This window comes from Drosophila biarmipes, chromosome X, assembly GCF_025231255.1.
Source record: "Drosophila biarmipes strain raj3 chromosome X, RU_DBia_V1.1, whole genome shotgun sequence".
NCBI classification, from domain to species: domain Eukaryota; kingdom Metazoa; phylum Arthropoda; class Insecta; order Diptera; family Drosophilidae; genus Drosophila; species Drosophila biarmipes.
Window position 1 is genome coordinate 8,017,713 of NC_066611.1, and position 24,889 is coordinate 8,042,601.

Here is a 24,889-nt window from a genome sequence, read left to right on the forward strand (position 1 = left end):
CCGCACAAACACTTCCTTAGGTGGGCACAGTGGAACCCCCTTAAAGTGAAATACTATCTGTCAGATGGCCAAAGCGATTGGCGGAGTTCCTACGTTTTAATTTAAGTGGCTTAGTCCTGGAAAATATTAATACAAATGTTTATTTTTGTTTTTCCTTATTATTTATATTATTTATTGTGAAAAAGTTAAATTTTTTTTAAATTAAAAATTAAATTATAATAATAAAACTGTTAAACATATTTAAAATTTAGCGAATTCTTTAGATATAAAATCCAGGGCCCCTTAAAAAAATTATTACCACACTTTATATACTAATAGAAACGACATGGTAAGAACAGAGCTTTCATATTTAATCAATCAGTTTTAAATATTTTTTAAAAATATATTATTACGCGAATTCTTCAGTCTGCTCTTCGGTATGACAACTTAACATAAAATATTTTTAATAAACTTTTCTTTACAATATTTAGAAGATAATTTTATCTTAAAGGTATAAAGGTAATAATTGTGAAATAAAATGTAATATTCACATTAAATTACATAAATTAATACATATATTTTAGTAATCATTTTTTTTTTTAAGTCCGACTTGTAGGGTATTCACTGTAAATCCCATCTGTAGTATCTGGCTTTCCCGCTCAATTTGGCAAATTCCCCTATGCACTCCACTCATTTCTAGTTTCCCTACTCTCCAGCCTCGTTTGTCATTCATCCAACGGCCTCCGCCTTTCTTTGCTTTCTCCGCCCCCTAAGCCCCCTACCGATTTCTTTGAGGATAAGGCTTTGTTTTCCCTTTTCTGGGGGGAGGGGTTTCCCCTTTCTAGGCCCTGATTGTTTGTAAATAAAATCGCAAGTTTTATTGTCACTGGGCAAACTTTGATTAAGAGCAGCGTCAAAGTACTGAAAAAGTCTAAGTAGACGCTAGCCGAAATTAAATTTCACGACAGCCGAGTCAGGACTAGGAAAAAATCCCAACGACTAGTTGAAAAACTTTCGAACGCCACGAAAATCTGCACACACGAAAAACATATCAGCCGGGCAGAAAGCACGAAAAACAAAGACCAAATTCGGCAAAACTTTACAAATTGAGAGAAATTGGCAGTTTTGACGGCATTTTTATTCCCATGCAATATTATTTCGTTATTTGTTCACTTTCACGGCACTCGTGTCCTTCGTTTTGGCAGCATCTGCACTGGGAAAAAATTCGGAACTACTTGTATTACTTTAAAAAAAAATTGAGAATGTTACAAAAAATGTATGTGTAATTTTGTGACTTTTTAGGGCATACCAATTATCAGAAAGCTCTCTAGTTTTTAAAGATCTTGAGAATCTTTTTTTATATACCAAAAAAATCACTTGAGAATTATAAGGGACAAGAGGACATAAATAAAAAAATTGTTCTTTTAAAAATCTGCATTATTCTTTCATAATAAATGTAATCATGTATTTAATTATTTGTTAGGTTAATATAACATTTTATATAATAATTTATATTTTATTTTAGGAAATTGGCTTCAATTAAATAAAAAGCCAAAATGTTATAAAAAAATTATGCGAAATTTGATTTTTTGGACAGATAAATTTTCAGAAAGCCCCTTTGCTTTTTAGATATTCAAAATATCAGAAAAAAAATACATGCCTGCCCAAAAAATCACTTGAGAATTATAAGGGACATGCCGACATTTATAACGAGAAGTATATGGTTAAGAAATCTGCATCATTCTTTTATAATAGCTTCAATGACTTATTTAAATATATATTTGAGAATTTTTTTTGAATACTTATTTGCCAAAAAATTACTTGAGAATTATAAGGGACAGGCAGATGTGGTTCAGAAATCAGCATCATTCTTTTATAGCAAATTTAGTCACTTATTTAAATAAATATTTGAAAAATTTATTTAATATATTATGTAATAATTTAAACATTATTTTTAGGAAGTACCCCTTGAACCCCTGGGTGTATTTTCTGTGTGTTCCGTTGGCTGTTTGTTTTTTACCCGCTATTCTATGCGTTTGTTTTCCATTTCACCTGCGCAGTTTTTTGGTTCCCATCGTTGGCATTTCCAAAAATGGAGTGCAACGTGACTCCCCGACGGGGGGCTGTGAGGGGTGTGTGTATGCGAGGGGTATGTGAGTGGGTGGTTGGGTGGTGGGCGTAGTACCCCCGCTTTGCATTGTTTCGACAGGGCGGACAAAACACACAAATAACTGTCAAAGTTTCAATTCTTTTCGAAAGTAAAGCACGGCTACGAAAAAACGAAGAGCAGCACCGAATCCAAAGGCAAACAAAGGCGGAACAATGGTCGAACAAATTGAAAGCTCTCGATTGGTATTCCCCTATTCCGCACTTGTTTTCCCACTTTTCACTTTTCATTAAAACCGAAGAGGAAAAACGAGGGGAAAACCGTAGAATTAAAGACGATTTCCAAGATTTTCTGATAGCTTTAAATACTGTAGAGATCTTCCATTAAAAAAATATGGTTGACCATGACGGGGCTCGAACCCGCAACCTCAGGGCTACACGGCCATTGGGAAACCCCTTTAAACTACCATTTATTGGGTTCAACCTGTCACTATAGAGCTCCGTAACTTCCTTGTAGGGATAAATCTGCCGGTGAAAGTTCTGTTTACTGACACCTTAATATATGGAGTATTCCCCATTAAAAGCACTTCTCATTATTCGCGCTCTTCGAACCATTTTAATTATTTCCATGGGCGGCAGTGGGGCTCTGGCGGAGGGGGCGCCCTTCCGACCGCAGCCAGTGTGTTGGCTTTAACGGGGAATTAAGTCGGGCAACAGGAAGTCAGCGAGCACAATAATTAAGATGAGCGCTGGAGGGGCAATTATGTGACATCAACTTGCCAATTTAAGCCCCCTCAGCATCGGTCTCCCTGCAAGCCCCGCAGCTTGCGAGCGCCAGGGGATAATGCGGAAGGGTTTAGTCACAGTGGTCTCAAGGGGTGCCTATCACGGGGAAAAGAAAATAATCTTTAATTAAAAAAATATACGTATCTTAAGTAAGGCGAAAAACAGTAAAAAATGTATGGCTATTTTCAAGGAACAAGTCAATGGAACCTATTAAAAATACTAACTAAAAACTTCAATTTTAAAGACACCAACAATTTTACTTAAGTCCTTGTCTCTTGTTTGAAATATTGTTAATAATTCTATTTTAATACATATCATTTTATATAAAAATACAAATAACATTATTAAATAAGACGAAAAGAAAGTGTTCCCAAATGGGCACGGATTTTGAAGAGAATTAAACCCATTTTCCTTTAATTATAAATATTTTATAGAAATTCCCATGTATAATGAGTTATAAATACTTAAGAAAAACAAATTAAAGTAATACAAAGTAAGACTACAAAAAGTGTTCCCAACTGGGAATTCTGAAGTAAGGCTCTTTTTTTAGAATGTGTGTCATATACTAAATTCCATTTTAATATAAATATTATTTATAGAAAGTTCAAAATATTCAATACAAATTAAATTATTAAATAAGATGAAAAATAAAGTGTTCCTAGCTGGGAACGGATTCTTAAGAGACTCAAAACCATAGATCCATTTTAGATGTCTTATACAAAGTTCAATTTTAATAAATATATGTAATTTTATATTAAATTCCAAAAAAAGGTATAAAAAAAAATAATATAATTTTAAATATAAGTATATAATATTTCTTTTATAGCTAAGATTACAAGAAAGTGTTCCCAACAGAGAAGCCATAAAAGTCACTTTTCTTTAATTATACATAAATAACTAATTTCATTCGAATATTTATTATATTACATTAAACTCTAAATATTTAATATAAAAAAATAAATAATAAATGATCAAATTAAAATTGGCGACAAAAAGTGTTCCCAGCTGGGAACACATTCTGAAGAGTCTTAAAAGTAACTTTTCTTTAATTCATAAATACCTAATTCCATTTGAATATTTTTAGTTTTATATTAAACTCTAGATTTTAAATAAAAAAAAATAAAAAAATAATAAATGGTTAAATAAAAAAAGGCGACCAAAAAGTGTTTCCAACAGGGAATGCAATCTGAAGAACCTTAAAAAAACTTTCTTTAAATGAAGATATCCTTACTAAATTCCATAATCAATAAAGTAATAAATAAAAAAAAATGTATTAAATAAAATAAAATGTCACATGGTATTTATAATTACGATTTGAATGTATTCAAAAAATAACAAACCATAAAGATAGCAAAAAGGTGTTCCAAATGGGAAGTAAATCTGAAGAACCTTATTCCCACTTTCCCTTAGTTATATTTACATCATAGGGAGGATTTGATGATCCACAGTTTCGAAATCAGTAGGCTCTGCCCAACCTGGCGGCATCCCAACATGAACCCGCTTCACACACGAAACCTTCGCTCAACCATCCGGTCAGGAACCGAATCCAAATCTAAAATCACACACCAAACAGACCTGAACCAACTATACAGAACCGAGACGTAGGGTCCTCGAGAGCGGACTCGTATTATTTGAAAACCAAAATTTTCCACGGAACCGCGATGAGCACCAAGCCGAACGGAGGTGGTCAGGAGGAGGAGGAGGCGCCGCCGATCGCGAATGCCAGGCGTCTGGCCTTGGATCGGGCGCTGACCAATGTGGTGAGCCTGGCCCGCCGCCTGAACTTCGCCAGCACCGAGGGCTATGGATGCCGGGAGGAGTGCCTGGAGTTGGCAGTGCCAAAGGAGCTCAAGGGGATGGAGGACACCGCCAGCTGCTCACCCGTGAAGACGGGCTCCGAAAGACTGGGTCCCAAACGCAAGCCGAGTACGCCAGTGCGATGCATGCCCAAGGGCGCCAAGCCGCCCAAGCCGGAGTCCGTATCGCGGACACCGCGTGGTGTCCAGTGCTTGACCGCCCATCTGCCGGTGCCGCCGCCACCGCCGCCGCCCTCGCCGCGCTGCCCCCAGGCCCGGGAACTCTGCCTGGCCCTGGAGCGCGCCGACAATCTGAGGATCCAGTTCGGCCAGACCGACGAGGCGTTGAATCAGCTGCTCTACGACGCCCAGGCCATCGAACGCCAGGTGGCCACCCAGTGCCGGATGCAGCGGGATGCGGAGCTGATCCGCAGCCTGGAGGTGGAGTACAGTGGGCGGTCCATGAGGTACCTGATAGAGGCCATCCAGGCGGACTGCGAGAGCCAGCATGTCCAGGAGCTAAGGCAACGGTGTCTGGACACCCTGAAGCGCCACGAGGAGCGGGAAATGCAGCTGGCAGGCGAGGAAGAGGAGCAGGATCGGGAGGAGGAGCAGGGCCCAGAGCGGGATCAGGCTCAGAACGGGGACACTGGCGTCGGCAAGGGCACTCAAACCGATTTCCTTCAATACCAGAATGAGATCGAATCAGCTCTGATCATACTGGAACCTCCAGTGGACCCCTCAGCCTTCCCAGCAGGAAGATCCGGAGCAGGCGACGGCCACCAAGACCAAAAGAAAATCGCAAAAAAAATCCAGAGTGAAGCTGACCTTCCAGTTGATTAGCATTTCAATAAAGAACTGATATGTGGTATCCTGGGTGTTCTTGGTAGGCAAGAAATAGGGGAATCTAGTTCTTAAAACTACTATAAAAAGAGAAGTTATCGAAAAAAATGCATCTTAAATAGTTAATGGTTTAAAATTTAAAAAACTTGACATTCCAAATGAGTATTGAAAACGTTAAAATATTATATTTATATAATAAGTGGAGGATAAATTTTATATGTATTTTCCTCGCTAAATGTTTAGTTTTTCAATTGAATCTTATTAAAGCCAAAGATTTTATAATATATATATATTAATTATAATACCCATACATATATAGTAAATTATAAAATAACTATATTGAGTATTACCTCTAAAACAAGTTCCTGGAATTTTTTTAAACAAAATTTTCTAACTATATATTAACGAAAAATATATGCAAGCAATTTTAGTTTTGTAAGCTCTGGATTTTGCTAAATAAATTAATATCTATATTGTAATATAAGTATAATAATAATATAATAATATAATAATAAGTAATATATAACCTCTAAAACTAAGGCCTAAAGAAATATTAGCTAGCAAATTGACTTTTAAATAGTCATAGTATTTTAGTTCTAGTAAAAAAATTAAAAACCGTATTAAAAACCATGTATTAAATAAAATATTTACAAGATAATTGGAAGGTTCGATTTATAAAGTGGATTTTCATTTCTGAATACCTCTGTTAAATTTGGTTTAATTAACAAATTGTAGTATTAGAGTACTATTATTTATAAAACAATCCCAACGATGCTATAAAATTAAATAAATAATAATTATATGGTTTAGGTTTTCTAAAACTGTGCTATAAAAAAGTAATATTGGTAAGCAACTTGAGTCCTAAATAATTAAAGATTTATATTTTTTGTAAATCTGGCTAAACATTTAATTAATTTACGCATCTTACCTATAAGCATATTCAAAACTTTGATTAAATACAATTTATTTATTAAAGATGATAGTAAAGTTTTTAAAACTTAAACTAACCTAGTGATTACATAAAATGTTTACAAGATAAGTTTATAAGCGGAACCCTTTCTTTAAATCGGTTTTATACCGCATGTTATATTAGTAATAAATAAGATAAGTTATTAAAGTGAAATAATACTTACTGATTTACACCTTTTGGAGCACAGCTACCACTGTGCCGGGACAACTTTGTGCGCCTGCCTTTGAAAATGTGTGTGAGGAAAGTTTTCTTGTTAAGCTGCAGATTGAATGGCGCCGGTAAACACGGTGCGGCAAGTGCAGGGCGGCCACCTCCCGGCTGGCAATCAGCAGTTCCAGCGCCTCGGCTGCGAGGACACCATGCATCCGTGCCCCTGATTGAGCCAAATCCTGGCTCATAACTAATTGCCAGCGCCGACGACGAGGCAGCCGGCAGCCGGCAGCGGTGCAAAGTTTAAATTAAGTTGCGTGTCATAGTCGAAAAGTTTTCCACTTATTCAAAGAGGCACGTGCTCCACTGAGCAGCTCCTGTCCCTGTCCTGACAAAGGAAACAATAACTCCTGGCTGGCAAATATGCATTACAAAGTGGCAAAAATTGTGTAGAATCTAGGGTACAAAAAATAGTTTTGGTTAAGTAAATCATTTGAAAAGAATTAGATAGTTTTTAGCACACACTTAGAATACGTAACATATCGAAGTAATAAATAGGCTTCATTTATTTTAGGACATTTGATCAAATGCATAACATTTAAATGGAATTTCTCAGCATGTGCCATCTCTCACCGCCGGCGCACACATTTGTTTGGGTTTATCACACAATTTATCTTAGGATAGTTTCCAGTTGATATATGTAGACACTCAATGAGTAACATTGGAACGGAAATCCGGGCCTCAGTTCGTTTTCATCTTCGGCTGCGGCGACGTGGACGGCGACTCATCGAAGTCCAGGTAGTCGGCGTAGTCCCGTCGCTTGGACAGCGCCAAGGTCCAGCAGATGATCCACAGGGGCAGGAAGATGGTGCAGATGACGAAGTACAGCCAGTTGCCGTAGATCTGCGAGGGAAATAACACGTACTTAGTGCAAGTTTCATAAAACAAGAGCTATTTTAAGCAATTTTAAGCTGAAAACTAACTAACAAACTAACTAAAGGAATAGAATTTCCCATAATTGATCCTAGAAACCCACCACTGAGTCGATGAGCCCGTAGGCCGAGGCGTCCATGGCCGCGGTGGCCGCCCTCAGCATGATCTTCTGCAGCGGCAGCTCCGGGAACTGGTAGAAGGTCATGGCCAGCACGATCACATAGATGACCATCATGGGGTTCATGACCAGCGTGGCCAGGCGTATCGAGTTCCTCAGCGTGCTGCGCGTGTTCTCCTCCTTGGTCTCCAGCGAGATGACCAGCGGCACCGTGAGCACCGCCGCAAAGAAGCCTAGGGCAAAGTTCAGCAGCCCGACGACGATCAGGGCGCAGCCATAGATCAGCAGGAAGGCCACGTGCAGCAGCTCCAAGCCGCCAGGCGGCAACACCACCACGAAGGGCAGTATAAAACCGATGAGGGACAGGAAACTCAGCACCGAGGTGGTCAGCGGGGCGGCGCCCATGGGAATCTCCAGAAAGTACTGCTGCAGGGGCAGCACATTGCAGAGGAAGCCGATCAGCAGGGTGGCGGTGAGGTAGATCAACACCGAGCCGTAGGGCAGCTCGAATTTATCCGCATCCGGGTCCAGCTCCAGTTCCGCCTCCTGTGCCTGCTCCTGCTCCGGCTCCCTGACCAAACCAGCGGCCTCCTCCAGTTCAGCATTGGTGGCCGGCAGCGTGGACCACGTAAGATAGGCCTTGACAAAGGCGCAGGCCACCAGGGCCACCAAGGCGGGCATATAGTCGCCGATGGAGATGTAGCGATCGTTGTTCACGATGACGTAGAAGAAGAAGCTCTGGTGGAAGCGCTCCAGCAGGTTGTTCAGACTCCGGGCTATGCCCTCGATGGCTTTCAGCAGGGGCACTGCCGCCGAGCCAGGATTGCCCTTTAGCGTGGCATGGGTGGCCCTGCGATTGGCAGCTATGGTCAGCGAATCAATGCGATAGCGATGGAACAGGCCATGGTTGCCTGTGGGCACGCCCGACGACTGGCTGGCCAGCATGGTCAGCATCTGGCGCAGATTCTGCTCGAAGGCGGACTGACTGTGGCGACGCTTCTTGCGCGGCGCCTGCTTGTAGCCCGAGGCAATGCCCTCGCGGGCCATAATCCTCTGCACCAGATTGAACATATCCAGATTGGGCAGCTTGCCATTCAAGCCCTCGATGCGCACATCCACATGGTCGATCTCCAGATCCTGGACTTCGATGTTCAGCGCAGCCTGCAGCGAGCCAGCGCGAGCGGGCAAATTGCCGGGACGCAGATAGGACTTGTTCGCGTCCACATCGCGATCGCCGTCGTGATAGGCCTCCAGCCAGGCCTGCATGCCCAGCTGCTCCTGCTCGGTGACCAGGAAGATCAGGTCCTTGGCCCAGTAGTTCTTGCGGCGGGCGAAATCGGCGAAGGCCAGCAGCAGCGGCACGCTGGCCGTGATGTCCGAGTGCACAGAGCTGGCGGCGCGGTAGGGGGCGGCGAAAACGATGCCCTCCGTGGAGGCAATCCTCGGAGCCCGCAGTATGCCGTAGATGTTCTTGCCATGGTACTCCTTGCCGCCGCCAAAGGGATAGCGCAGCGTGTAGTTGTGGGTGTGCGTCTCCAGGCCGAACTCGTTCATCTTGGCCGCGATCCAGGCGTGCGGCGTGGTGGACAGGTGGTCCTTGCGCTCGCGCTGCAGCTCCTCCAGCAGCTGGATGGCCAGGCGATTGGCGTCGACGCGGATCTCCGGGTAAACGAGGCCTGCGGGGGGAGGAAGAAAGGCGTGAGAGGGGTCTCCCTGGGCGGCGGGACACGGAACCCACCTGGCGAGAGGGCATTCTCGGAGAGATATGTCCCGTGGTTGAACTCCGGCAGCGCCAAGCAGAAGAACCAGACCACACCCGCCACATAGAGCAGGTAGCACACCTTGCGCACATGTCGCGCCAGTCCGTCCACCAGCTTGCTCTGCGTGGATATCGAGGGGTCGGACAGCAGGCCCATTTTCGTTCCCGGCTGCGCTGTATCCTGTATATATCTCCGAATATATCCCGAATCACAATAACACAAATCGGACAAGCCCGGCGAATTGGGTCTATCGATGCGGGTGTTATCGATAACGGATATCGATTGCTGCTGCTGGCTGGGGAGGAGACGGCTAGCGATATATTATACTACTATTTTTGAATTATTTATCATTATAATTTATTTATATATCGTTCTTATTTATTTGTATTTAATTATATTTATTACCTTAATTTACTTTGTATTATTCTTTGATTTTTTCTTATAGATCGTAGTTAAATCCATGTTTTTTTTAATATAAGTTTAAGGATATTAATAAAAAAAATACTTTTCACTTTCTTTTTTTTTTTTGATTAAATATTAAGATATTAGAGAGTATAAAAATAAACTTTATATCTTTGTAATGAATATATATTACTGTTTTTTTTTTAAATCAATATTTACTTTAATAGATCTTACTTTTATCCATTTTTTTTTACCTAATGTAAGCTTAATATTCTTATCAAATAAAATATAAAAATACTTTTAAATTTTTCGTTTTTTGTATTTGTTTTAATATTAAGAAAAATTTACTTTTTCATGAATTATGTTAGATAGTATAAAAATAAACTTTATGTATTTGTAATAAACTTTTTTTTTTTTCAATCAATATTTACTTTATTGACTTTAATTTAAGGAATGACTAATTTAAAGCAGAAATAAAAATCAAAAATTGTGTGCTAATGATTTCCTGAGTTTATTTTTAGAAGCCATCATTTTATTTTATTAATATATTGTGAAAAGCTTAACCAATGTTCTTGTGGTTGGAATATGCTCATGTTTTATGAAAAGCTACACAATTTAAATGGTTTCATAATACATCGGAGTGTATCTGGTTCTCACAATATGGGCCCTACGAGTCTCGACTTATAACTATGAAAAAAAAGTGGCAAATCAAATAGAGGGTATTGATTGCTTCATTATTTTAAATATTATATGGGCACAGCTCTGCTCGGTCTCTGCCGCAACACGTACAGCGGTCTGCGGACACAAACTAGTAGTCTGAGCCTAATCATCATCATCGTCTATGACAATTATCTGCGATGAGTGCAGGACGGGGTCCCGTGGCGCCGTATGCTAGCCGGAGCTGCCCGGAGCTCTGGCCACGGCGCTGGGCGGATTCCAGACGAGGTAGTCGGTGTCGATGGTCAGCTTGGGCTGCTTGAACTGCGGCAGCTGCAGGTGGTCGTGTATGGTCTTGGCCGTCACGCAGATCACGTTCTGGCCCTTCCAGTACTTGATCATCTTCATGGACTGCAGCGTATAGATGATGTCGTCGTGCGTGATGCCGCTCATCTCGCTCAGCTCCTTGATGGTGATCTGCTCCGGGGAGCAGCGGTTCTTCATCAGGTCCAGCAGGGTATACGCCCAGTAGCTGCGGTAACTCAGCCTGCCCAGGTCGGAGAGCGGCTTCTCCGGACTCCCGATGACGCCCTCCTTGCGCGACAACTCGTAGCTGAAGGCTATCAGCAGCTTGCCGAAGCCCTTGCGCTGGTGCGGCGGCAGGACGAGGATGCAGGCCACATTGTTGTTGTCCAGCGACTTCTTCTCCTTGGAGAAATAGCCCACAATGTGGCTGCCCTCGCGGTCCGTCTCGCACAGGATGTAAAAGAAGAACGGGTCCATGTCGAAGTACAGCACCTTGTGGTCGAGAAAGAGCTTGGCCGTCAGGCAGAGCAGCTGGCAGTACAGCGACTCCTCCTTGCCGTTCACCTCGTAGATGGATATGTTGCCCTTGCGGTAGATCTCCCTGCCGGGCGGATGCCGCCGGTTGCATTCGTGCAGATGGCGGGCGTAGCTCTGCTTGAAGCGCATGTACTTCAGGCAGTACTCGCAGACATAGAGGATGCGCGCCTTGCCGTACTCCTCGGGAAAGGGGCTGAAGTACCAGGTGTCGATCTCGTAGTTGCCGAACTGCAGCTTGTCGATATACTTGATCTTGGTGATGGACTCGTGCTCCTTCTCCAGCGCCGCCTGCGAGGCGGTCAGCTCCGCATGGCTCTTCTGCACATGGTTGATCTCGTCGTAGCGCCGCTTCTGGTAGCGCGTCATCTTGCGGTCGCTGTAGTCGTAGCGATTGTTCTCGCAATACGACAGATAGTAGTCCTTGTTGCCAGCCCGCTTCTGTCGCTCGCTGGAGGCAGCTGCCGCGGCGGCGGCCTGCTGGGCCAGCATCTCCCGGCTCGTGCTGGGCTGATCGGGGGCCAAAGGTGGCGCCGGCAGCACCGTGATGCCGCCCAAATCATCCGCATTGTCCGAGATCCGGTGCCGGCCCACCCAGCCGTCCAGGCGGCGGTTCAGGCCCACATAGTGCACATAGTACTCGTCGGGACAGGCCGGGTTGTCCGTGGTGCGGGACTGCAGCACCTGGCCGCGGTGCACGGTGCCATCCTCGCGCCGTATATAGTAGATCTTCTCGGGGTTCTCGCTTATGTCGATCTTCTGCATCATGGGATCGCCGCCCGTCGTGATCACCGTCTCCCTGGAGGTGCTGTCGTGCTCCATGGTCATGGCATCGTCCTCGTCCTCCTCCTCCTCCTCGTCGTCGTCGTCGCTGCTGCTCGTCTCGGTGCTGTCGTCGGAAATGGCCTCCACATTGGCCCCCAGCACGGTCTTGATGGGCAGCACATTGGCTGGCGGCGGCATTTTGCGCTGGCGGGGATCACGGGGCGCCAGGCGGGCGGGCAGGCCGGTGAAGAGGTCGCCCTGCATGTAGCGGATGCGCATGTACGAGGACAAGCCGACGGCGGGTGGCTCCTCGCCATCGTCGGTGGGCGAGGCGGGCGTCTCGGGGACTTCGTCGTCCGCCGCAGCAGCAGCAGCCGGAGCAGGCGGTGGTGGCGGCGGTTGGAGGGCCGGCAGTTGTAGACCCATTTGGTTGGCACCCTGGATGTTCAGGGGAGCGGGAATGGTGACCACCTCGGTGATGATGGCCTTGGCGGGCGCATTGGGATCCAAGGCGTAGTCGTTGAGGTTGGAACCGCTGCCGTAGGCATTGATGTCGGCCACACAGATGACCGTGTTGGAGGAGGGCTCGTCCTCGGTGTCGATGTCTGGGTCCACCTCCACTTCCTGCTCCTGGCCGCGCAGCACATCCTGATTCTGTTCCCGGTGCTGTTCCGGCACTTCCATCTGCTCCGCCTGACCCTCTTCCTGCTGCTGCTTGTGCTGCTGCTGCTGCTTGTGCTGCTGCTGCTGCTCCGGTTCGGGGGGCGCCTCCTCCGCCTCGCTGATGTCGTCGTAGCGGGAGGAGCTGGATGTGCTGGTGGAACTGGTCGAAGTGCTGCTCGTCGGCGTGCTGTCCTCCGAAATGGGGCTGATGTCGCGAGCCGGCCGCTTGGCCGGTGGCTCCGACTCGTCCGCGGCCTCCGCCTGGGCGCCGCTCAGGTCCAGCGACTGGTCCGCCGACTGATCCGAGCGGCTGACTCCCAGCCTGGCGAGCAGCTCGCCCGATGAGTACTCCTCGCCGGGCTCCTGCTCCGGCTCGTGCTCCTCCTCCGGCGGCTGCTCCTCCACGTGGCCCGCGCTGGGCGTCTGTTCCGGCTCCGCGTCAGACATGCTTGGCCGCTAGATTGCCTCCGGTTGCCGCTTTTCCCCACTTTTTTCGCAATTCACAGAAATTCCGAATTCTACGCGTTGCCTATTGTTCCGTAGCGATGACACTCGGCGGCCGATTATTCGGCGTCTGCTATCGATACTTTTGGCGCGGCTGGATATCGCCTTCTAGAGTCTTCCTCCGATTAATATGTATTATTTAACCCTTGTGTGTCTTATATTTTTCTTTAAAAATCTGTAAGAATACATTAAATTATTAAATAAAATATTACTAATTAAAATATACTTGTGTTATATAATTTTTGATTGGATACCATAAGTTTTGATTTTGAGGAACTGAAAAACTGAAAATTTTAACATTTAACCTTCATGTGACATATATTATTTCTGTATTTATTAATAAATGTTATTAAAAATTTACAAAAATATTTTTTTGTATTTCAAATTTCAAATGAAAATAAAAATTGTAAGAAATGGTAAATACTTATGTGATAAAATTTGTGTTAGAAGATTTTATGGAAAGAATTCAATTATTAAAAAGAATATTTTAAAAAATAAAATATATTTTGTTACATGTTTTTTAAATGAATATCACAAGTGTTTTGATCAAAGTTACTGATATAATACAAACATTTAACCTTCATGTGATTTAAATTATTTCTGTATTAATTGAAAAACGTAGAAAAATATTTTTTGTATTTCAGATGTCATAAAGAAAAACATAATTTTTGGTAATGGTAAATATGTGATTTATATTTTTGTTAACAGATTTGATAAAAAAATAAAATGAATGAATAAAATATTAAAAATTTAAATATATTTGTCTTAAATGTTTTTTAATTGAATAACATAGGTGTTTTGATTTAAGTAACTGAAAAAAAATAATTTACATTTTAAAATTTAACTCTGAAGTGATTTATATTACTTTTGTATTTATTAATAAACGTTTACAAATTTTATAATAAAAATCATAATTGATAATAAAAATCATAGTTAATAATATATAATAATAAGAATAACCATTTAAAAAAGGAATATTCTCGATTTTTCCTTTTTGAAACTATTATAAATGTTTAAGTTAATGTCTTGTAATCTTTTACTTTATTTTATCATGTACTTTCTAATGGTATTATTGATTTGCCTTTCCGATTGTTGTACTATTTTATTAATTTTCCTTTCCGAATATTTTGTTATTTGTTTATTATTTTATTAATGTTCATTTCCAGTTATTTTATTATTTATTTATTATTTTATTTTATTAAGTATTTACTTGTTAATTTGATTTTCAATCTATAAATTTAATTTACCCTTAAATATTACTTGTTTTATATATTTCGCAAATCACATTTATACCCTTTCAGCAAAAAACAAGGTAAAAAGTGGTTTCGACATTTTTATTGAACATCTATCCTACAGAAATAACGCGCAAACAATTACTGGTAGTTAATGTGTGTATATTGCTAAATACAGACAGCTAAAAGCACGGTATGAATTTGGAATTCTTAAAAAATCTTAAATGCATCGATAACAAATGAGGAGTCGAGTGCTCTGCAGAGTTCCGTGCGCGAAATGCTGAGAATATGCACTACTCGGAGGCCACTACATAAGCCCGCCGAGCGTCGCGGGTTTTCGTACATGCCTAGGCTATATATATCTATATAAGAGTGACTCGTGCCCCGCTATGGCCACCGTTCGACACTAAGGATTTGGTTTCGGACTTCCATCACATCGAGTGTTGACTAGGACGATCCCCATGCTGACTAGCGTAGGTTGAGCTGCCGCTGCTGGCCGCGATCGTAGAAGAGCAGATAGGCGGGCACGCTCAGCACCTCGTCGATGCTCACCTCGCGCACAATCGTATCGGAGGTGTAGAACCAGCTGTGGGGCAGGGAGGCAGGATTACAGTGGTTGCTAGGTACATGGCATAGTGGTCAACCTACCGGTGGGCATTGCGCAGGGAGCCGCGCCTGTAGGTCACGAAGTGGCCGCTGTTCGCCTCGCCCGAGTGCACCACCACGGCCAGCAGGCGGTACAGGTTCTTGGGGAACATGGTGCCGAAGCCCTCGCCGCCGCCCACGCCGTTGTTCATCGGCAGGCTGGAGGAGTACAGCGACATCGTGGAGCCCCAGGGAGTGCCAGCCTGAAAAGAAGGGAAATGTATCAGTATATTGTAAGAAAACTAGTTTTAAAGTCCTTTGTTAGCAGAATAGTATAACCCAAAATGTAAAGATTATCTGAATTACAGAAAAACAAAAAATCGCCAATTATAGCTAATTAATTATAGTGAATAACATAATTTATAATAACCTTAAACGAAATACAACATACCTAAAATGCCTTACATAACAGGAACTAGGTTTTAAAAATACTTTGCTTAAATTCTCTAAAAAATACAACATATTTACACAAATTAGAAAAGGAAAGAGCTACATTTCCTGAAAAATAAATATAGTAAAGTAAAGTAAAGTAAAGTATAGTAAAGAATATAAAATATAGGAAATAACCAACTAAACTTTGTTTTTATGACTAATCTTGAAAAATACAACATATTTTCACAAGCTACAAAAGGTAAGAGCTATATTTCTTAAAAAAAAAAGAATTTAAATAAAGTTAGTTAGATTTTTTAGATAAAAAAAATGATATACAAGTCTTAACTAACTTTAAAGAATAATAAAATATAGGAAATAACCAACTAAACTTTGTTTTCATAAATGAAATCTGGTAAATATAACAAATATTCATAGTTTATCAAGGGAAAAAGCTTAATTCCCTGTTAAATTAAGGCATTTAAAAAAAATAGTTAGAGTTTTAAGATAAAAAATATGATAATTAAGACTTAACAAACTTTTTTAGAATAAAATGTATATCAAATAACCAACTAAACATGGTTTTCATGAGTGAAACCTGACAAATACAAACTATTTTACAAGTTACAATAGCAAAGAGTTACATTTCTTAATGGATAAATACATTTAAGTATAATAATAACAATTTTAAGATGATATATAATATGATATATACTTGAATAACCAACAAAACTTCGCTTTTTTTTTACAAAATTACTAGCTTATTCAGCTAGTAAACCCCTTGCTCACAAGACACCCCTGGCAATAGCTCACCTGGCTGTTGAGATGCGGCTGCACGAAGCTGTAGGGCGCCATGGAGAGGCTCTCGGGGAAGTGCACGTAGTCCTGCCGCTTGCACACCTGCCCCGTGGGCAGCCACACCGTGCGCGCCACATGGATGCACAGGCAGGCCGGCAGCTTGGCGAACGTCACCGACTTGGTGTGCGTGGTCGTCTCGTTGCAGGAGTCGCACTTCACGTCGCTCAGATCCTCCGAGGTGATGTAGTCGCTCAGCAGGTGGCCCAGGCTCAGGCCAGTCCTGCGCTGCGGCGGCAGATTCAGGGTGACGCTATCGAACTTATCGTAGCGCACCGCCGACTTGGAGCCGCAGCCATTGCACACGATTTGAGCGCCCATGGCGCCCTGAAACGGATGCGCCACCTGGCTGGGCATCATGTTCGACCAGATGGACACACGGCCGGGTCCGCGGTGCAGGCGCTCCAGCGAGCGACACGAGCTGGACACGCGCCGGCTGAGGCCCTCCTCCTGCTGGGACTGCGGCAGCCGCGGCCGCGACGAACGTTCGCCGCCCAGCGTGGGCGTGGCCAGGGACTCCAGCTCACTGGCCAGCGGGAAGCCGAAGGGTGTGCCCGGCGACACGGCATCCAGCAGCGATCCCAGGCGATCGTTGCCCTCGCGCTCGCAAACGGAGGCCGGGGAGTCCGGTGTGTGGGCCTCGGAACGCACTAGGCGCTGCAAGCTGGTGCTCTCGTCGTACTCCATGTTGAGGAAATCGGTGAGCATGGCACTCGAGGGTCTGTTCGGTTGGTCCCCGATCCTCTGGCTGGCCCCCAGGCCAGCGGCCATGGAGCTTATTGGTCGAAAGCCTCCGACCGGGGTGGCTGTGCCGGCAAAGCTGCTGGTCTCGTCGTTATCCGTGGGCAGGGCATCCGATAGGCAGCCCAGCGGATGCGGGCGTATGGCCTCCTCCTCCAGCGAGGACAAGAGCACGTGGAACAGCTCATGGGCGTCGTGCTCCTCCTGCGGAATGACCCAGCCGAGGGCATTTAGGGCGCGCAGAACGGCGCCCGGCGAGTGGGGATCGCCGCGCAAGGTGGCATGGGTGCCGTTGACCACCTCCAGGGTGTTCAGCATCGAGGTGATCAGGCTCTTGCGGTCCGGCGAGGCATTGTTGTACAACTGCAGCCAGGCGATGAACTGGGGGCAGGCGGCCATCGCCTGGAGCAGGGTGTTCAGGAAGCAGGTGCGGCCAAAGTTGTGCAGCCCGGCGATTTGGCCGCGTCGCTGGCGCAAGCGGGAGCCTGCAAGCGCTGGGGTCAGCAGGGATATCGAAGGGATATGCTGGACAGATGGACTCACCCGAGGGACCCCAGAAAACGAAGGCTCCCACCACAGCGGCCACCGTCACTCCGGCGGCCATCAGTATCTTCTCGCTCTCCATCGCTTTGCAGTTGGCTATTCCGCTGCCAGAGACCTACAGCATGGAGGCCCAATGTCCGGACACTCCTGATCCCGCTGCGATCGCACACAGATCACCAATTACGCCTGAAAATTTTGGACTTGACCGAAAAAATTGTTGTGTCTGGGGCTGTGTTGTGAAGCGCTTCAGTTGCTAACACCACTGCGAGCGGCCATTGCGCAACACTGGCGCGCTGTTATCGTTATCGGTGGGGGCTGGGAATAATCGGGGTTTTAAGATGCAATTGAATTGTTTTAAAATGACAGTTGGGGCTGTGAAAATTAAAGTAATAATACCAGTTAACGAATTTAACCTTTAGTTCGGATTTGTGTTCAAAAGAGTACTTGCATTTTAAAAATTAAAGTTTAAATTTGGCACACAAGTTTATTACCTTCATTTTATAAATAATAGTTTACATTTTTTACTTTTTAATTTATTTTACTTTTATTTTTATTACAAACTTTTACATTTTTAGCACGCTTTTGTTATTGTATAGAATTTCTCAAAAAAAATTAGATACCATGTTTACCAGCATTTTCATTCTAAACTTTTATAATTTAAACGCATTTTTTTTTGTATTTTGTATAAAAAACAAATAAATATTGTTTTTAGCTCTTGATATTAAAAAAGCTTATTCACTGTAAAAAAAAAATATACAGAGAGAGAGTGATTAAAAGTACTTGCATTAACCACGCTTTTGTTATTGTATAGAAATTCTCAAAAAAATTAGACACCGTGTTTACCAGCATTTTTATTATAAGCTTTTATAATTTAAACGCGCTTTTCTTAATGTATAGAAATTCTTTAATAATCATAAACTAACTAACTAACCGCTTAACAAATGTTTGGTTTCATTCTCAAAAGTATATAATGCACATATTACTCTCAAAGACGGTTAATCGACTGAGCCATTTCAGGCCCACTGTGCGGAGTATCGATAGCAACTCCAGCCTATCGACTTCCGCTGCCTATCGAACAGCTGTGGCTGGAAGGGGGAAAGGTGAAAAAAAAAACAAAGCAGGCACAACAAACAAAGTTTTCAAATCGCAGCGAAACGGAAGCATTCGGGAATCGGTCGTCGTTCGTGACAGTTGAGTTGTGCTTAGCTGCAGCATGAGAATTTTCCTGTTGTGGATTTAAACTTTAAAAAGGCATCGAAATTAATTGCAAAATTCGTAAGTGAGTGTGGAGGTGAATCAGCTGAGTGGGGATATTCGTGGAGATTCTGGAAGCTTCTCGTTATTGCGGCTGCCATTCAAGTGAGTAGAAGTGCCTGACGCCCATTTTCACGCCCCCTCCCCCCTTCCACCCACTTTCGCAGCGTCCTTGTGTCCATTTCCCAATTTTCCACTTTTCCCAGCTGCGTTTGCTGCGCAATTGGAAGGCACCAACAACAACATAAATACAGACACACACACACACGCACAGGCGCGTTTTATCGCTTCTGTTTTCGTTGCTGCTTTATTGCGCCGTTTGTTTATGTCGCCCCTTCGCTGCGTGGCCGTTGTGCAACTTGCTCCCATTGGCCACATTTAATTTTGGAATCTGTGCCACGCCGCTCGCCAAAGTGCATGTTCTAGAATTTTCGAGCGTTTTCGAAAGTGTTACATTTCATTTTCCCTCAAATCTCCGCCGTTTCTGTTTTCTTTGTCTCCTTGTTCCACGACCACATGCGCAGCCCAGCAAACGCACACTTGTTCGCGTGTGTGTGAGTCACGTTTAACGGTTTGGTTCCGTGTGCTCGTGTGCCCACAGTGGACATTGCCTAACGCGTATTTCGAAAGAGGCTTTTGAAAAATGGTTTTTGGCCATGAAATGTTTAAAGATAGAATTTGATTTTGAAACATTGGTCTTTTATAACCCGTAATCTAAAAATTGTATACTGCTTTCTTTAACGAAACATAAGTAAAAAAAAAAACTATTTTGAAAAAAAATATATTTTATTTAAAATTTTAATATATCTCGGCTTGTTTTATTACTTATTTTACCCGTTTTATGTACTTCAAACAAAATCACAATTTGTGTTAAATTTCAATTAAATAGTTTTGCTTTCAAAAATTCAAAAATTTTTCTGAAACAAATATGAAAAAATTATATAAAAAATCTTTTTGAATGTTTAAATATTGATATAGAATAGCTGTTTTGAGAAAATATTGTGTAAATATTTGGAAACTGGCAGGTCATTGGGTAGCTAAAATAGTTTCTCATGGACATCTAAAAAAATAAATACTGAAACATTTTTTAATAAATATTTAACATTCTCTCAATTGTTATTTATTTTAGCGACATTGAATTATCTTAATATCAGAATAAAAGTGTTGACGTTTGATTTCATATATTGATTACCATATTTCTGTATTATATCTTTATATTATTTTTAAATAAATATTTGATATTGTCTTAAGTGTTATTTATTTTTAGCGACATTTAAGTATCTTTATATCAGAATAATAACGTCGACTTGTGATTTCATATATTGATTTTCAAATTCCTATACCATATCCTTATAAAGCATACCATATTATGATGTACCCGACATTCACTGTGTCTGAATCCCCCTTTTCCCAGGCGAGCTGACCCCGAGCGGAGCTTCTGCGACGACCTCGAACAAAGAACAAAGAAAGCGCGACTGCAGTTTCCACTGCCAGCCCCTATAGTATATTGCCATAAGGCCACAAATAACTGGCTCTAACCGGTGGCAACCGAGTGCGCATTTGGCCAAAACCAGTTGCTGCAGCTGCCCAGAGTCGCACTTCCGCCAGACAGACGGACAACAAAGAGCTGGGCGGGGACATGGATGCCCAGGAGAACAGGGGCGGGCGGTCGGCCCAGTCGTCGGGCCAGGAGGAGCTGGAGGAGCGCCGGATGCGGACGGACAGCGAGAGCTCGGTGGACAGCATGACGCGCTTCGTGCTGCCCAGCCTGGACGGCACTCCGCCGAAGATCGTGACCCTGGACGAGGTGTCCAGCATGTTCAAGAACCTGCGCAACATGGAGCTGGCCCACGAGATAGCCCTCAATCCGGAGTTCAAGCTGCAGAAGTACGAGCCGCCCTCGGATAGGTAAGGTTACAACCAGATCTGAATGGAAGTTCCATCCTAAATACTCTCCCCTGGACCCACAGCTTGGAGGGCGCCATCAAGAAGATGGTGCACAAGGCCTTCTGGGACCTGCTGCGCCAGCAACTAGAGCGCCAGCCGCCGTCGTACGACCAGGCCATCCGGCTGCTGGCCGAGATCAAGGAGTGCTTCCCCCAGCTGCTGTCGCCCAACAACGAACGCGCCCTGGCCCACATCAACGAGGTGCTCGACGACTCTGTGATCCGCCAGCAGGCGGAGCGCGGCACCCTGGACTTCCGGTCGTACGCCAACTTTGTGATCAACATCCTCTCGCGCTCCTGCTCGCCGGCCCGCGACGAGGCGGTGGCCGCCCTGCGCGAGATCGACGATGTGGTGGACACCTTCCGCAGCATCCTCGAGCTGATGACCCTGATGAAGCTGGACATGGCCAACTTTATGCTGGCCCTGGCGCGCACCGAGATCGCCGCCAATTCGGTGCAGTACGAGAAGGAGAAGTTCAGCAAGTATCTGCGGGAGTTCCACGGAAATGGTGCGTCTGCCTGAGAGCCGCCCAGAAAGCCTAGTAACTTACCTGCTCCCCGTTTTTTGGCAGCTGGTTTCCCCGCCACCGAGGACTGGCTGCAGCGCCACCGCTCCAGCAGCCACGATGAGACCATCTACAATGCCTACATGCAGCTCATCGACTATCCGGCGGACAAGGAGTTCCCCGAGCTGCTGCGCATCGACAAGGAGCGCTTCGCCGGCCTCAGTTGGCGTGCCCAGCGCCTGATCCTCTGCGCCTCGCTCATCTCGATTGCCCAGAGCACGCCCATCATCTCGCAGCGCCGCGAGAACCGCATCAAGCTGGCCCAGCAGCTGGACATCATTGTGCAGGACGTCAAGAACCAGGAGTGGGTTTCTGCCTCTTCTCTAAGCAAGCAAGGGTTTTATGTGTATTTCTATTTGCAGCCAAGTAGCCACTGCCATCGAAAGTTGCTACGAGCAGATTCGCTCGTTCGTGAACAAGGCTTTGGAGCAGGAGAACATGCCGGCGATGAGTGATGCCGACCAGGAGGCGCTCAAGAACCAGGTGCTCAAGCTGGCCAACAAGGCCTCTCCGGTGCCCAGTTTGATGGGTGAGTTGGTTCTAGCCTTTAAATGTGTGGGAGGGAATTTACTCCTTAACATAGTCCTAATTTTATCAAGAGAAAATATTATTCTTACATATTTTAGTGTTTTTTTTTTTTTAATTAAAGTTTAATTTTAATTTCTTAGCGTGATTTTTTAAGCTAGTAATAATATATGGTGAAAATTGGGATGAAGACGTCTAGAAACTGGGTTTTTATAGTAATTTTCGCTAGTAAGAGGTTTATATAAATAATATTTTACTACAGTATTTAGGATTTTGGTGGGTGTCTTAGGAAAACCTTTCTTTTATATATAATATTTGATTGCTCGTTCTAAACTTTTATAAAAAATTCACATTTCGACTTTTATAAAATTAGTTTTATAGTAATTATTAGTTGAAATAGATACAATTTTATATGAATAACAAATTAACAATTCTTTCTAATTGTTAAGGATCTAAGTAGACTTTCTTAGATTTTTTTTAAATAAATAAAATGTGGATAATTCTTTCAATAATGACAACTATAAATGATATTTTAAAAGTGATTATTACTTGTATTATCATACAGAGCTAATGAATCATAAGGTTATTCCGATTTTATATAGGTTTTGGGAGATGTATTATAAATTTTTTTTTTTACACTGCTTCTTAAAATATATGTTAATCTGTGTTCAAAATATCAAACTTTGTCGACTAGAAAATGGGTTTTTAATAATTATTATATTTACATAAAAGAATTTTTGCCTGACCTTAAAATATTTTTTTAATTATTATATTTTAATACCTTATCTTATCAAAGATTCAGGTGCTCTAGGAATTCCTTTCTAAGGGCTATGGTTCCAAACTGATTTAAAAAAAATCCAACTATGGAGGATTAAAAAATGAATTTTTTAGTGACTTGCTCTGGTAACAGATTTTTATATTTTTTTTTTTAGAAATTTCTTTTCTAGCGCACTAACTTTTTTTTGAAGTGTTCAGAAAAATTGAAGTAATAACAACCAGAAATTATAATTTTATATGTATTTCTTTTTTATTAATAATACTACATTTATATACATCATCAAGTGATTCCAAGTTTTAAGGATCCTAGTGGAAATACCAGAATTTCCTTTCTTCTTCGACGATTATAAAATGTTTTTTATAATTACTGGTTTATATAATATTTATTTTATAGATAAAAACATATTTCTTCATCCTTATAATTAATTTTCGTCTATTTTTTGCAGCCAAGCGCCTGGATGGCTACGTGCGTGTGACCCTGCGCTCCAACGGCAGCATTCCGCCGCCGCCCGCTGGCTTCGCGGACTTTCAGGAGGAGCTGGTTGCATTTATCGCCTCGTTCCGCCGTCTCGTGTCCTACAACCACGCCGTGTTCGGGGAGCACTTCCACCAGATCCTCAGCAAGGGGATGAGCGGCGGGGAGGCCGAGTCGAGTGCCGCGCCCACAGGCAGTGGCATAGCCACTGGCCATGCCCAGACGGCCAAGCCTTAGGGCGGAGCGGGAGGACTCGTCTTAGGCAACACAGAACTATTCAGCATACAACACTCAGACACACCTGTTACAAAAACAATCGGAGGATGGCAAGGATCTGGTGTTGAGGCAAGCGGAGCGGCGGCAGGCGTCGCCCTGGAAAAGGCGGCGAGCAGTAGACTCTACGTTTCCCCCCATTTCACCGATGATTCTTCATGTGACGTGACACTTGCGTAGATCTTCTAACGCACACCCGTAACCACCAAGTAGACCCGCACATCCCGAGGGCCCAGGCTCGAGAACGAAATGGGATCTGTGTGGGGCGTCTGTGATAACACGAATATTCATCCTGAAGCTAGCCAATCCTCTTGCGGGGCTTGCGAGGGCGAACTCGACTGTGCGTGTGCTCCCCATCCCACTTCGGGCCATCGACTAACCACATTTCTAACCCTCTACATCCCTACTTACAATAAATACGTAGATATATTGTACATGTGCGTCTTAACCCCGTGGAATAATCCTATTTTTAGACACATGTTCGTATTCTTTATTGAATTTAGTTTAGAGGTTCTATTGATCAGTAGTGATTCGACTGCGTGAGCCGTGCAATTGACAGATGGACTCATTTGTATGTGCGTGCATTAAGATATATCTTTGTCTAGTTTACTGATATTCTAAATAAAAGGATTTAAACTGATTTGTATTAAGTGTTTTATCGGTCCGAAAGGCCAAGGAATTTAAATGTGTATTATATTTAAAAATTGTATTTTTATTAGAGCACAAAATTTGTATTTCTTCCAAAAGATCATCAAATTTTAATTTGTTTTTATATATAAAAATTTGTATAATTTATTGTTATTTTTATTAGAGCACAAAATTTATATTTTAATTTCATCATACATGTTTTTACATTATAACCTTATTAGCTAAATATTGTAAAAAAATTCCCTTTTAATTTTAAGTATTTTACAACCGCGTAATCGATTTATCGAATGCTGAAAGAGGTTGCCAGATCAGGAAAACTAGGTGGCATGTTTTGTACGAGGTCCGCTAGGTGGCGCCAACTTTGTGAAATTTTAAAAATTAAAGGTTATAATACTTACAAATGTAAGCCTTAAAATAATAAAATGTATTAATACTTATATTTTAACGACAATTCTAGATTTGTAAAATATTAAAAGTATAAAAAGCACACAGAGCTGCCAGATCAAAGGAATATAATAACTTTAAATTTCACTAGATGGCGCCAAAGCAACGGTTTCTCAAATTTTCACAAAATAGACTTTTTCAAATACATGGATTAATTGAGTTGAAATTCAAAAATACTAGGAAATAAGTTGCGATTTTATTTTACTATGCATTAAAAATACAGCACATAGAAAATATGTAGGCCATCAGTTGCCCTTGTCTCATTTATAAATTCGGCATTAGAGCCCGTGACCTCGACTTTCTTCCATTTGCAATTTAAGTTTC

General features: G+C 42.9%; 5 protein-coding genes across 5 annotated transcripts; 2 read left to right on the forward strand and 3 right to left on the reverse strand.

Moving 5' to 3' along the window:
- The first annotated feature begins 4,337 nt into the window (after positions 1-4,337).
- LOC108030008 (uncharacterized) lies at positions 4,338-5,538 on the forward strand. The gene has a single exon (XM_017102566.3). The coding sequence runs from the start codon at positions 4,533-4,535 to the stop codon at positions 5,508-5,510; it is 978 nt and encodes a 325-aa protein (XP_016958055.1). The 5' UTR covers positions 4,338-4,532; the 3' UTR covers positions 5,511-5,538.
- A 1,634-nt stretch (positions 5,539-7,172) lies between these two features.
- LOC108036408 (glycosylphosphatidylinositol anchor attachment 1 protein) lies at positions 7,173-9,703 on the reverse strand. The gene is made up of 3 exons (XM_017112531.3): positions 9,420-9,703; positions 7,667-9,357; positions 7,173-7,533 (listed from the first exon to the last, which is right to left on the reverse strand). Exons 1-3 carry the CDS (start codon positions 9,595-9,597, stop codon positions 7,372-7,374), a joined length of 2,031 nt encoding a protein of 676 aa, XP_016968020.1. The 5' UTR covers positions 9,598-9,703; the 3' UTR covers positions 7,173-7,371.
- A 627-nt stretch (positions 9,704-10,330) lies between these two features.
- On the reverse strand, positions 10,331-13,321 carry LOC108036325 (males-absent on the first protein). Its single transcript, XM_017112342.2, has one exon. It carries the CDS (start codon positions 13,213-13,215, stop codon positions 10,735-10,737), a length of 2,481 nt encoding a protein of 826 aa, XP_016967831.1. The 5' UTR covers positions 13,216-13,321; the 3' UTR covers positions 10,331-10,734.
- Positions 13,322-14,592: 1,271 nt separating this feature from the next.
- LOC108036399 (ubiquitin carboxyl-terminal hydrolase 30 homolog) lies at positions 14,593-18,035 on the reverse strand. Its single transcript, XM_017112521.3, has 4 exons — positions 17,658-18,035; positions 16,332-17,599; positions 15,153-15,352; positions 14,593-15,090 (listed from the first exon to the last, which is right to left on the reverse strand). The coding sequence occupies exons 1-4, from the start codon at positions 17,737-17,739 to the stop codon at positions 14,973-14,975; spliced, it is 1,668 nt and encodes a 555-aa protein (XP_016968010.1). The 5' UTR covers positions 17,740-18,035; the 3' UTR covers positions 14,593-14,972.
- Positions 18,036-18,747: 712 nt separating this feature from the next.
- On the forward strand, positions 18,748-24,113 carry LOC108036283 (T-complex protein 11-like protein 2). The gene is made up of 6 exons (XM_017112298.3): positions 18,748-19,016; positions 20,326-20,819; positions 20,882-21,366; positions 21,430-21,727; positions 21,786-21,952; positions 23,172-24,113. Exons 2-6 carry the CDS (start codon positions 20,551-20,553, stop codon positions 23,435-23,437), a joined length of 1,485 nt encoding a protein of 494 aa, XP_016967787.1. The 5' UTR covers positions 18,748-19,016; positions 20,326-20,550; the 3' UTR covers positions 23,438-24,113.
- Positions 24,114-24,889: the final 776 nt, after the last annotated feature.